The sequence below is a fragment of the Suricata suricatta genome, chromosome 9 (assembly GCF_006229205.1).
Source record: "Suricata suricatta isolate VVHF042 chromosome 9, meerkat_22Aug2017_6uvM2_HiC, whole genome shotgun sequence".
Classification (NCBI taxonomy): domain Eukaryota; kingdom Metazoa; phylum Chordata; class Mammalia; order Carnivora; family Herpestidae; genus Suricata; species Suricata suricatta.
Window position 1 is genome coordinate 21,056,822 of NC_043708.1, and position 13,953 is coordinate 21,070,774.

The window sequence follows — 13,953 nt, forward strand, 5'->3', positions numbered from 1 at the left end:
CCTTTCGAAATGACAGCACAAACCCTTTTCACTTTACTTCTCTCACAATACAAATGCTGGAACCAGTAATCCTGTTAAACTTAATAGCCTAAGTTACTGCTCAAATATTTATGAAGAACGGGCAGCATTTTCTACTAAAATGTCCAGCAAGTGCAATAGAATAAACCAGCCAACTAACAATGGACATGTATAGATGTAGAGTATCCAATCTGATGTCCAGCAGCAGGAGAGTTCAATGCAGGCACTTGGTAGTGGCAATTAGGGCCCGATAGTAGTAACACTCTATTAAGAACAAAGAAACTGACACCTCTGAGAATGTACAAGAGTACAGAGAGACATCACCGGAAACCTTTCATTTTTACATGAGGAAAATTCAGCGAAAAGACCTATATTCCTGAGTTTCTGTATTCAAATATAAATCTCACAGGTGATAGTTTTGAGAAGACTATTAAAGTATTTAGGTTGAAGTCCTACAATCTCACGGAACTTTGGGGAGTCAAAGACAAAATAGTTTCAAAAAAAAAACCCAATAGCAAAGGATTAGAAATTGACAGCTTTGAATTTTAATAGTGGTTCTGCTTCTGGGCAATTTTGAGTAACTCAATCAACATTGCTGTGCCTATTTTCTCATCTATAATATAAAATCATAAAACTGTCTTCCAGAAGTATTTAGAGTGGATTAGATTATCCTAGAAAGGAGAACTAAATATTTAATTCCAATTTACAGTGTTAACAAACCCCCATGTTTGCAAATTGGAGTCAGTTTTATTTACTCATTATCATCATATAATTATGTATAACAGACATTCTGTATTTAATGTTATCCTCCTTAAGGATAGAGGGGTGTTTATCTCTATACCCTTTCCAGTTTTCTCCAAGTAAAAGACGTTTCATATACTCATTGAACAAATGCTGTGTAACACGGTACTGACTGCTAGGGATACAGAGGCAAGCTGCTTCTACTGGATACATTCCTACCCGGGGAATGTATCTGTTATATAATAATTACTGATTTATAATAAAATATTTTAAAATGATATAAGAGGGGATATATGAGTCACCATGGGAACATATAATAAGAACACATGTCTTTGGTAGAGACAGGATAGATTGGGTGGAAGTGTAGGGGGTTGAAGGTGGGTAGGGTGATTGGCAAACCAAATAGGTTTCCCAAAGGAGGCCAATATTTAAATGATAACCTGGAGTTAGCCCCGGTATGTTTGGAGTGATAAGAACAGCTTTAGGTGGTGTGAAGGAGGTAAAAGAACATTAATTGAGGACGTTTGGTATGATGGAATGTAGCATTGAGAGAGAATAGGCAAGACCGGAGTTGATAAGGTAAACAGAGGTCTAAAGGACTGCATAAAGGAGTTGGAATTTCACCTTTGGTGTATGGGAAACCAGTTAAGAGTTTGAAGCAAACCAATAATATAATCAAATCTGCATTTTTAATAGATAACTAACTGGTTGTAAAGTCCAAAATAATTGGGAACAAGGTAAGATTGAAACCAGGGGGATCGGTTGAGCAGGTGTTTCTAGGAATCTTGACAGGAGAGGATAGTGACCTGGATTGGGCGGTAACAGAGCATGAAGAGGAGTGAATGGTTCCCTAATATATTTTAAGATCTAAAATTCCATGGAACTTTGAGATCGGTTGTCAAGAAATCAAAAGGAAAAGATTAAGAATGACTCTGAGGTTTCTTGATTGGGCAACTTTGTGGATGGTTGTGCTAGTCAGTGAGAGGAGGGGAAGTTGATTAGTGCACTTTTTGATATTTCCAGTTTGGGTGCCTCGAAACATCCACGTGGCAGTGTCAAGAGGAGGATTCATCCCTGAGTCTAGAGCTCAGAAGGCAAAAACTGAACATGCAGAGTTTATCATCAGATTGATCTCCATATCATGTAGATGATACTCAAAGTCATAGGAGCGGGGCACTCAGTTGGTGAAGCATGCAACTCTTGATCTGAGGGTCATGAGTTCGAGCCCCACATGAGGTATAGAGCTTACTTAAAAAAATAAAAAGGTCATAGGAGCAGTGAGAACCCCCCAGGGGAAGTATGTAGATTAAAGAGATGAAAACTCAGGCCAGAACCATAGGGAATGCTAACACTTAAGTTTCAAGCTAAGGATGAAAATCCTGAAAAGCAGTCTAAGACGGAAAATGATCCCAGGAGAGCGTAGTGTCATTAAGCATGACAAATAATATTTCAAGGGGAAAATAATCAATAAAACTGGGTATATATTTGTTAAGTCCTTGAATCCACCTAGATAAGGGGCTTAGATGTTAAAATTAAAATTTACCATACAATAAGTGGTAATTTCCTTTCAAACCTGTGAAACCACTCTCTTTGCCATTCTCAAATATCTACTGTTTAGCACAGCGCCTCACCATAGCAGGTACTCAGTGAATGTTTGTTACTTAGTGAACAAATGAATACCACCTTGCTGGACTCTATTTTAGTACCTATTTGTGGTCTCGGTAATGTCTACTCATTAAGCAATGATAACCATCACTGTCCTAGAGTTCATTTTCTGTTTAAAAAAATATTTTGGTGGGGGTGCTCCTATGTCCTAGCATTCCTGGGTATACACAGACACACACACACACACACACTCACACATGCACACACACATACACAATTTCACTCTCCCTCCTTTTCTCTATTCTTCTCTGTTCCCCTTCCCTCTTTGAATGTAGTATTGAACCAAAAGGTCAGTAAGTGAGTAATTTGGCATGAGTAGTAAGAAACAGTAGGAAAAGAAAAGGAAAAAATGATGAGGGAGGCAGGCAGCAGAGAGGAGTGTTTTCAGTCTTGAGAAGAATCACAAACAATGGAGACAGACATATTTAACAGTGATTTCAAAATACAGCTGGTAATTACTAAAATTCTTCACTGGGGCTTAATAGTGTCTGGCTTAGTTTTGTGTGTGTGTATGTGTGTGTGTTTGTGAGATTCATTTGCAGTTACACTGTTCGCTTCTTTTTTTTATATGCTTTTTTATTTATTTTTGAGAGACAGAGAGAGACAGTGTGAGCAGGGGAGGGTCAGAGAGAGAGGGAGATACAGAATCTGAAGCAGTCTCCAAGCTCTGAGCTAGCTGTCAGCACAGAGTCTGACATGGGGCTCGAACCCACGAACCATGAGATCATGACCTGAGACAAAGTCGGATGCTTAACCAACCAGCCACGCAGGTGCCCCATGTTCGCTTCTCTTAACAACAAAGTATTGTCTTTGAACATAAATGTGTGGTAAAGTAGGAGAGTCCTATTTGCATATGGTTTTGAGGTGCATTGAAACAAGCAAATCCTTTATTTAACCCGCTCTGAGATCCGCTAAAATGTTTTAAGTAGACACAAAAGGTAATCCATTTCCCTCAATTTAGTTGAAAAATATTCAGTGACTGCCACCTTACTTGTGATGACTGGTGATGAATGGTACGTGCTGCTATTGTTTTCTGTTTTCATTTTTGTCAACTACCAACTTGCCTGACTCATTTGCATGTTTCTTGCTTTGTGGACCCAAGGGCGCAAATCACACTGAAGGAGTATCCTGCATAGTTACAAAACGTTTCAAAATGCTACCTAGGACAGTCACTAAATAGAGTACCTGTAAAATATATATGCCCCGGGTCGTATGCTAACTCCTTTTATGTCAAAGAAGGTAAAACTAGATGATTTTCAACACCATTTTTCCTACTCACTTTCCTCTTTTTCTAAGCCATCTTCAGGTCACGGTGAGGCAATATCCATGTCTATAAATTGGAGACAGTAATAATACTGACTTAAAAGGACCCTAGAGAGGATTAATTGGGATAAGAAATGTGTAAACCTTGGTGCCTACAGGTCTTCTATAAATATTAATTCCACACATGGACTAATTGTTTGTACCTACTGTGCACCAGCCATGGCGCTGTATAATGAAATAAAGTAATAAATATCCCTGAGCCTTCCTGTAGCCACCCTCTCCTTCTCTCTGACCCTCCTCCCTCCCTCCATGGGCAGCCATGATTTTAAATGAAGATTTTGGTCAGATTATGCTAAAGAGAGTGTTGTGTCTTTAGATAGCTACTACTAAATATAATGAAACAGTGAAAAAGGTCACAACATGGCAATAATGATCTTGATTATATGGGCCACATATGAATATCAATCATTATTCAAGGGGAAAAAGGAAGGAAACTTCCTAGTTGTAGGATCTATAACTGTTACAAATATTTCTAGACACTTTCTTCAGTATCAGTATTTTCATTAGAAAATCCTTCATTTAATTAAAAGCATTGGGTTTGTGGGGTTTTTTTTTCCAGTAATATGCATTTTTTTCCGAGACATTCCAAAAGCTACAGATGCCCTTGAAGGATATTAAATCGCATTACTGACATGCTGTTTTTCAGATGACCCATAATTATATATAATTTCTCTCCCAGGTAGCTTTTAAAAGTAGCCTGGAATGTGCCATTTAAAAGATTTTATTTATATTTTAGAAATTTGGGGAGAATGGAAGGGCAGGTGTTTGATTTTGTTTTTGTTGCCCCGATTGTGCTCCGACAAAGCATTTGAAATTAGTGGAAGGAGAAGATAATTTTTTTCCTCAGCCATACTTCATTTCAGCTACTTATGGTATAGGCTATGACAGCATGGTGTTTGAGGAAATAATAGAATTTGAATTTCTTAGTTCTTTTGGAACAAGTCTAATAAATATTGATATAGAGGAATTATAATATGAAAAAGAATTCCAGTGTAGAGTTGGCAGATACATCGTTGGACATAAACTGGGCAAGAAAAACACCAAAGACAAAAAGCTGACATGGGTAGGTAAATCAGCCTGGCGGAGGCTGGCAGGATCATGTATTAACATCTGAGTAGTACCCGTAGATGGCCAGTCCTCCTGGTAAACAACCATGTGACAAACTGGGATAGTAACAGACCAACTGGATAATTGCTACGATTTTGCTGTCAGTCATTTCTTCCTGACTGTAGACTGCCCACAGCCTGTACTTTCAAACCACATAGTGATTTGGGGATTTTAGAGATTACGGGTAGAAATGCAGAGATGGGGCTGCAAAGAGTCCTTGAGTTGAGTGAGAAGGGAAAGTAAGGGTGAGGTAGAATGCTGTGTTCTAGCACTGGGTCTCCAGAAGAACTGAAGGATTGGTTAAAGCAATTCTTAGATTTCCCTGGAAGTTGTAATTTGCTTAGAAGATTATAAGGTACATTTTTAGAAGTCCCAATTTGAATAAATTGATAAATTATGATTAAGTCTTTATTAAACTAGAAGGTAAATGCAGTCTCCTGCCTCTCCCTAACACTTGCACACTTCTAGAAATCAGCATGTAATGCACACCTACATCATGTTCTTCCCAAGATGCAAGAATATAGGCAAATCACTGTATGTCTGTATTTCTTTTTGTGATATATGATTTAAAAAAAATAGCTGTAACCAATGACATAAGCCATGCAAAACGTGGGTGATTATGGGGAATGGAAGATTGGGCAACACTTGCCACCTTCAGGGCTAGGTGATTTAATGGCCCATTAAAATCTGTTTTCTCAAGGTAAAGAAGCTTGCCACGCTTAAATTCGGTATGAGGCCTCACCAGAGATGAAGTGTTAGCAGTCCGTATCAGGGTCAAGCAGGGTCCCAGCCAATTAGATTTGCACACTTCCATTTACTACGTCAAGAGGTCTCAGGAGAACAGAGAAGCAAGCTCAGTTAAATAGATTCCACCTGAAATCTTAATGACCACTAAATTTTATCACTCTATTTTACCTAAAATTCGCAACTTAATTTTAATTCCGAATCTATAGCAGTAAAACAGGAAAAATAAAATGCCCTGAAAGCGAAGTAGTCTGTGTCTGAAAGTATGGAAGGTGATTTATAGATCATTGTCTTTTGAGAATAAAAGAAATATGAAAGTATGGCTGGTTCTGTTTATCCAAAGAGATGCAAAGCACGAGTCCTCAGGATTCAGCGACCTCCTTCCTTTGAGTCAAGGTTCTACAGAAGCCTCTAAAAAACAGTCACCCTTTGGAAACATTTTAAAAATGCAAATATAAAGTGTAATTTTTGAGTTCAAGTGCCCAACTTTTACTCTGTGACAAAGTTTTGTTAAAAACTTGATTGCAGAAAGGAACCATGGGAGTGTTAAAAATTTTGTAAATTGTTCCCACAAAGGGGGTGGGGAAGTTATTTAATGTCTGTCCATATACCAGCCCCTTACAGTAGACTCCATGGAAAGCAACACTTCCAGAAAATATCCCTTAGTGCCTTTGTCATGGACATTGCAACTGATGGGAGAATGTCTTATGTTTTCTGATGAAAAATGAAAACCATCTAAGCATGTTACGATGCTTTGCGGTGTTGAGCTTGTCTGTGAGTTATTGCCATGTTTCCGGAGTCAACTGTCACCTTACAATTTGTGACAGTTTCATTGGGGCAGGTTAAGTAATCACTTCAGGACCAGTCTCCCTTATGTGTGTATCTACTTATTCTTTTCAGTCACATCCCTGGATAGCTCTCACACTTTGGAAAAATAATAGTGTGCCTGCCATTGGAGCTGCTGTAACAAAACTACCATAGACGGAGGGGCTTGAACTAGAAACCTTTATTTCTCGCAGTGCTGGAGTCTAGGAAGTCTGGGATCTAGGCAGCTTCACTATCTACATTCACTAATTATGTTGGCAGATTCAGATTCAGTATCTGGCCCACTTCCTGGGTCATAGCAGGAGCAAACGGTATAATCTGGAATCTTTCCCATTCATGAGAGCTCCACCCTCACGACCAGTCGCCTATTTAAGGCCCCATCCCCTGATATCACATTCAGGATTAGGATTTCAACCTGTGAATTTTGGGGGGACCCAAACATTCAAGCCATAGCACCCCATTCTCCAATTTTGTCTTCTGCCTCCTGATAACCATGACAGTTTTGAAAACAGTGTTCTAAAGAATGTCTGTAGTGTGCAACAGATTTGGGAACAAATGCTTAGCAATAATGCATTTCTGGTTGAAACCATTTCCATTGACTATGAAATCTCTGAGGTTCTAGGGGCGCCTGGGTGGCTCAGTCGGTTAAGCATCCAACTTCAGCTCATGATCTCACAGTTCATGAGTTCGAGGCCCATGTCTGTCTCTGTGCTGACAGCTCAGAGCCTGGAGCCTGCTTCAGATTCTGTGTCTGCCCCTCCCCCACTCATACTCTTTATCAGAAAATGAATAAACATCAAAAAAATTAAAAATCAAATCTCTGAGGTTTTTAAGTATTAATTAGAAGATCATTGAAAGACACTATAGTTCTCATTTGTAGGGCTGTCTCCCATCCCCATCTCTGACAGATTCTCCAGAATGTAAAGAAACACTGGAGAAGATTTCCCCAGACTGGGATCTCAAAAATTCACCAATATTATGTTTCAATTATTAACAGACAGAATTTGCTTAGAAGATTATAAGGTACATTTGCTAACAGACAGAATCTCCACGCCTGGATTGTTTGTTTGTGTAGGTGCTTGGCCTCTGTTTCTTTGGATTTCTTCCGTCATTTTCTTCTAGGAGAGCGATTTGTTAAGAAACATATTTAGTGTATTAAAATACTAACTAACCCATTAGCTTCTTAAAAGACTATATGAAGGTAAATGACTTGTACACAATGCATTATATAAATCAGGCAGTACTGGGGACTAATATTAGTGAAGCTCTTTACTGCTTTTCCATTTAACTCTAAAACTATTTACAAATCCTTAGGCTCTATGCTTTACATATACATGGCAGCTGGGCAGTGTGTGCGTGTGTGTGTGTGTGTGTGTGTGTGTGTGTGTGTGTTGCTCTTAGCATGTGAGGGAGATTTTAATTCCTGTGCAAGATTATGAGCAATCCAGTAATCTCAAACACTTCTAGGAAGAAGAGGGGTCATTTTTCTTTTACCATTCTACACCTTTCCTTTTTGCTTATTCATCATGCTTTAAATAAACAGACCAAAGAAAGTTGTTATTAAAGCCCTCCTTGGTCGTCTTCAATTTCAGTTTTAAACCAGGTTCAAAATATTCTGGCAAAAATTAAAGGCAACATTGAAAACGTTTGCATAAATTTTAAATTGTACAAAAAGTGATAAAACTAAAATGAGCTGAAAGAATGAGTAATAAGCATCTCCTCATATCTTTGTTTTTTTATCATAATCAGTGATGATTTGGGTTTTTAAAAATTGATTCTGAAGTGCATTCCTTTTCCAGAGTATCAGCATTACACTTACTCTTCTAAATGTAATTTGTTAGAAGTTTAATGTTTACTTTTAAAAGTATGAAGGCTTATTAGCATGCTAATAAATAACATTTAATGTCTATTAACAGTACTTCTATATTTGCTCATAAAATGGAATAGAAAAATATTACCTACAAGAGATTCCATGCCTTTACTACATTCTGGGTGTAATTGAAATCCTTAGTTCTCATTTCACTGTTAGAAAAGAACTAATAAATTTGTCACCAGTAAAACAGGGGTGAGGGGGCAGAGGCCATTTCTGAGCTCGGTAATGAATCTCACTGCTGCAGCCCAGACCTAAAAGAATTGGGAGACCAGCACAATAGAGGTGCCATTTAGCTGTACAGCATCACAGCTAATTAAGTTTAGATCTTTGCTTTTCTTTATCCTTTTTTCTGATATTTCCCCAGTAGTACTGGCTGTGTGTCTTCAACTGGCCTAATGTCAGACCCAGAAATAGAAGCAGTTGCAACTCACTTAAGAAAAGGCGTATGACAAAAATACAATCCCTTTTACGGATACGGTAAATAACTGTAAGAATATGTACAAATAATGGGTGGTTTTTGCATATTAAATTTTATTGTGATATAGTATGTGTTTTGTTACACTGTCACCTGACATCTATTAAAATTAAGGTTCTGGAATGCTGTTCTGGCATGTGTAATTTTGAGAAAGAGGCTCTAGAACAGTTTTCCAGTGTAAAACCTAACCTCCACCAAACACAGAATATAGCCCTCATAATAATAAGAAGGTATTATTTTTATAGACAAATATATATAAATATATCCATATATATTTCTTAATGTGGATTTTAATTTGTTTTTGAGAATTAATATAGGCTCCTTTGAGTCACATGCATTTCCATTGCAGCCTAAGCTCAACCACAGTGTGGAATTCACTACATTTAATGTCTTTGAGTCTATTTCTCTGACTCAAAATGAATGATAATTATAGTGTTCACCTATTGAGAGTTTGGGGGAGTATTAAATGAAAAATATTTTCAGCCCATTGTAAGCTTTTGATAAATAGTGTTGAGTTTTATGATACTGGTAATTTAAATGGATTTTTTTTTAATAGCTACAATGCACATACCAGTGTCCCTGTTAGTCCTGAAATGAAGGAAGCCCAGGACCTCTGCATTTGCTGCTTCCCCTCTCTTTAGTGCTTCTTCCTTAGTTCTTTCAGTGATGGCTCATTGTCCTCCTTTGAGTTCCAGCTCAAATGCCACCTCTTCGTGGGAACTTGAACTGACCAAACCTGTCTAAAGTAAATTTCTTCCCTCACCCTCCGTCACAGTCTTTAGTAGCCTACTCCTTTCAAATATAAACTCAATGAAGGCAGAGAGACCTTATCTCCCTTGTTGATAACTGCATTCCCAATGTCCAACAAAGTATCTGCCTCAATAAATGTGAATGAATGATGAATTATTGAATGAAGAAGTGAGTGGAAGGGAGGGAGGGAAGAAAAAAGACATCAAAGGGAATGAATAAAAATGGTGGAGAAAAGTAACAAAGGACAAAAAGAAGAAACTTTCATGGCCTGAGGAATGATTTATATCCTGATATATGTATTTATGCATATACAACTTTTAAATGTTATTTTAGTTTTTTAACTAAGCAGTGGAGGAGGAAAGAGAGAGAGAGACAGAGGATCTGAAGTGGACTCTGTGCTGTCAATACAGAGCCTCATGCCGGGTCCAACTTATGAACCATGAGATCGTGACCTGAGCTGAAGTCACCCAGGCCCCCCTAACTGTTATTTTAAAGTTTAAAAGTTGGGTAAAATTTTTCTGGTTCCTATTTGTCTTTTCTGGTTCCTGGTTAGTGTATTTCACCTTATCTTCTCCTTCCAGAAGCTTATAGGGGTTGTTTTGCTATAGAGTGACCTCCTTCTGTGAGACAGTAACTAATATCCCATATTTTTATGGGATACTGACACATTAGAACGGAGGGTTGCCAAACTGTTTGTAAAGGGCTCGATTCTAAATATTTTCAGTTTTACAAGCTATACGCTATCCTCCCAACGATCCACCTCTGCCATTATAGAATGAAAGCTACCATAGACAATAGGTAAAGAAATGAATGGGATTTGTTCCAATAAAAATAATTTAGGGAAACTGAAATTTGAATTCCATGTAATTTTCACATGTCATAAAATATTATTCTTACTTTGATTTTTCTTCGGCCAAATAAAAGCATAAAAGCCATTTTTAGCCCGTGAGCCCATAAAAACTAGCAGCAGGTTAGAATGGCCTACTGTCCTACTTCTCCGACCCCTGTCGGAGTTAGCATGAACTAGTTTGAAGGTTTCCTCTCACAAAATTGTTGCTTTTTAAAAGATGAACTTCATTGTAACTACTGTATTGTAAATGATGGAAAATAATTGCATATGTTAAAAAAAATAGTGTTATATTCTAAAAAAAAATAAAACATAAAGTTACCACAAAAAAATAATAAAATAAAGGATGAACTAGAGTAAGGGGAAGCAAAGAATAAATTTCTCTTGGTAGAAGTTCTAGTAATTTTGCAAATAGAAGGAAAACATAATTTTGAGTGATCAGACCTTTCTGAACTCCTAAAATCACACTGCATCGGTGCTGTGTCACCTACAGGTAAGTTGTAAGTGTTAAAAGTAGCTTTCATTACTGGCTAAAACTGCCCAGGTGTGTCTGCCAACAAACTCCCACTCCATTTACTCCTTTGCATTATAAACTTTGGAATTTGGGATTAGTTACTTCTAAGGATGTCCAAAGCACAACAGTTTGAGGATACTTGAGCTCTGTAATCCTGAAGAATAAACTGCTTTAAATTTCAAGTCATGATTTCTCTAAAATGTGTGTGTGCGAGTTGAGTAAGGAATTATGTGGGGAAACATTTTAAGAGCACAGTGTGATATCATTTTCTAAATGCAGAAATTAAAAATTAATTAAAAATTATAGTCATATGAGTGTTATTTTTATAGCTATAACTACTGATAGAGCTTTCGAGTGATTTAAGACAGTAGAGCTTTCCAACTTGTTTTTCTTTACTCACATCTCTCTCAAACAGCCAAAGCAACTGTTTAAAATTCCACCTTGGGAAGATGCTAGTCAGACTGCAGTGAAAAAACAGAATGAAGCTCAGTTTGAAGAAAAAGCAGTTAAGTATTTCATAGGTAGGAATATTTAGGATATTTGGAACTGAATAGTCAAAATACGTCTGCTCTATTTTAGGACATGCAGGCTAAGTCAGCCTTGAGTATGCATCTCAGAAGTATAACTAGAAACCATGTTGTTGGGGGTTTTCCTCAGTTTTCTTGGATTCTAAGACTAGTGCACCATTAATGGTCAGAGTGCAGATAATCTGAGGTTAGTTTTAAATTCTTTAATGGCCTTTCCCTTCCTACCTGTGCTTGTATATCAGGAAATGGAGATTAATAATGGTTTACTCTTCGTCAAATGGAATAGGAGGCAAGAAAAACCTAACGCGTGTCAGCCAAATACATTGTTTTAAAACCATCTGCTCAAGTCTGATTATCCTTAGCAGCAGCCTCTCTCTTGAGCATAGAATAATGGGAGGTAACTGTAGTGAAGCCCACGAAAGGAATATGGGAATGAGGGTGAGAGAGCCGTGGGTTCCTTGTGTTTTAACTCCTGAATAACTGCATGTAAATTGAGACGACGATTATTGGAATTGCTTAAAGGTAAGCAATAATTTAATTCCCAAGAGTGGACTGTTTGTACCATTTCATGACTCAGCTGGTCACCTGAGTGATAGTCAACCGTCAAGTGCTAGGATTGAAATATTCAGGAGGAAGGAACTTGCGCTCCATGTGGGTTTCTTTGTGAATATTCTTCATCTAGAATCCCAGAAGACGTGTGCCCTTGAGGGAATCAAAGAGATGGCAGCCTCAGGGAGTCTCATTAGGCCAGCTATGTTTGGTGACAGCCAGATACACACCCTGAAAAAAAAAAGGCATACCTTATTGTTTCCCACAAATTCTTCTTGACACGAGCCTACTCATAAATTAGGCCGTAATCACTACTGCACTATGATTTGCATAAGAGTTCAGAGCATATTCAGCTGATAGATGACTAACCTCGCCACTGGAGACATGTACTTTATTTTTTTAACTGTAAATCTCTGGGGGAAATATACAGTGTGTTGGTTTCTGGGTTGTTGTGCCACCCCCACTACTCAGCTCCTACGTTTGCATCTCTTGGGGAGCAGTCTTTGAAATTATATTCACTGTCATTTGCATTGCCACTAGCTACCATCATAGCCTTTATATTATCTGCACATAATTTTTAGTTGTTCTCCAGTCCAGATGTCATTCACTGAACTCTTGTTACCCATTATCAGCAGATTCACTGTGGAATTACACAGTTCTGGGAGAAAGACAGTTCTGTGTCTTCTGCCCTCTATTTGGTTTGTAGTCTTAATCTCTAGACACTTATGAACCACATTACATTGTACATTAAAGAAGAATCTTAACTCAATTCTTCATTTAAAGGGAAAAAAAAAAGGAAACCTTTGCTTTGCTTTGCTCTGTGATCTGAAACACAGAGGGTAAATCTGAGAGGTTTTTGGTGTTAGTTTTCTACAACTGCCTGGAAGTGTTTACAGGAACTTCAAGGAAAACCCTACTTCACCTCTCGGACTGCATTTTCCAGCATGAAATCTGTCAAAATAAATCAGCGGGGCCCCATTTTCCGTATTTTCCTCTTCTCCACCACACAGACGCATGCACACATCCCACCTTGGTGTAAGCACAACCTCTGACTTCTCTGAACAAGGTTAAACAGTGACTGAAACAGTGTCAAAGTATAAGGGTCTGTGATCACCTCTCACCAAGACTGCAAACCAGAAATGCAACCAGAGGGTTGGCGAGGAAACCCGCAGAACAGCTGACTGCCTCCCGTCTCTATCCTGAAGAGTGTAGTAGATGAGAGAATAGATCAGAGACGTGGAGCACATATTTTGACTCCGTTGGTAAATCCTGCTTCCGCCTCTGTCAAGGATTCGCCACACCCTGAGTGAAGAGCAGATAATGAGGAATGTTACTGGGTGCTCCCTCTGGGTTAGAAAACCGATACATCCCTTTAAACTGGCTTTTCTGGATAAGCCAACATGTTGACGGGGTACTTACTGACAGCTTTTTAGACAAAACCTTGGTGCTGCGTTTTTCTTTTCAGCATTCCCGTTTTGTTATTTTGGATCCTGTAGGAGATTATTTGAAAAGGGCACATCAGCAGCTAGAGAAATGAATTAACAAAGTTAGACTACAGGTATCTGAAAGACGGGTGAAACGAACTCTGAATGATGGGGAAACCACCGCAAGCCGCTGTAATGCCATTTATTCTGAAGTTTTTCTTAAGTGTCCAGTAATTTTGTCTGACTTCTAGTAAGGTGCAACTTTATGTAGAGATCATTGATTCATTTGGTGTATTCAAGGTCAAATTATGCTATAGTGTGAAGATTTTTTTTTGATGTGGCAACATTAAGGTTGTTTGCAGTTTTTAGCTCCTTAGTTTGTTTCAATTTATTTTAAATCACTATGTGAAACACTCTTTTTTTTAGTGTATTTATTTATTTTGAGAGGGCATGAGTGGAGAGGGGCAGAGAGAGATGAAGAGAGAAAGTGAGAGAATCCCTAGCAGGCTCTGCAGAGTCAAGGTGGAGCCCAGTGCGGGGGTTGAGCCCATGAACAGTGAGATCATGTGAC

At 38.2% G+C, this 13,953-nt stretch overlaps 1 protein-coding gene across 9 annotated transcripts in view; it reads left to right on the top strand.

Annotated features, from left to right (window-relative positions):
• Window positions 1-13,953, top strand: part of CEP128 (centrosomal protein 128) — a 369,193-nt gene that overhangs the window by 296,962 nt on the left and 58,278 nt on the right. For 6 of the 9 annotated variants that reach the window (XM_029951897.1, XM_029951896.1, XM_029951899.1 and 3 more), the window contains one exon: window positions 11,298-11,387. The exons of the other annotated variants lie outside the window; for them this stretch is intronic. In XM_029951897.1, coding sequence (XP_029807757.1) covers window positions 11,298-11,387 — 90 coding nt within the window. The remainder of the gene's footprint in view (window positions 1-11,297; window positions 11,388-13,953) is intronic. 9 annotated transcript variants of the gene reach the window in all.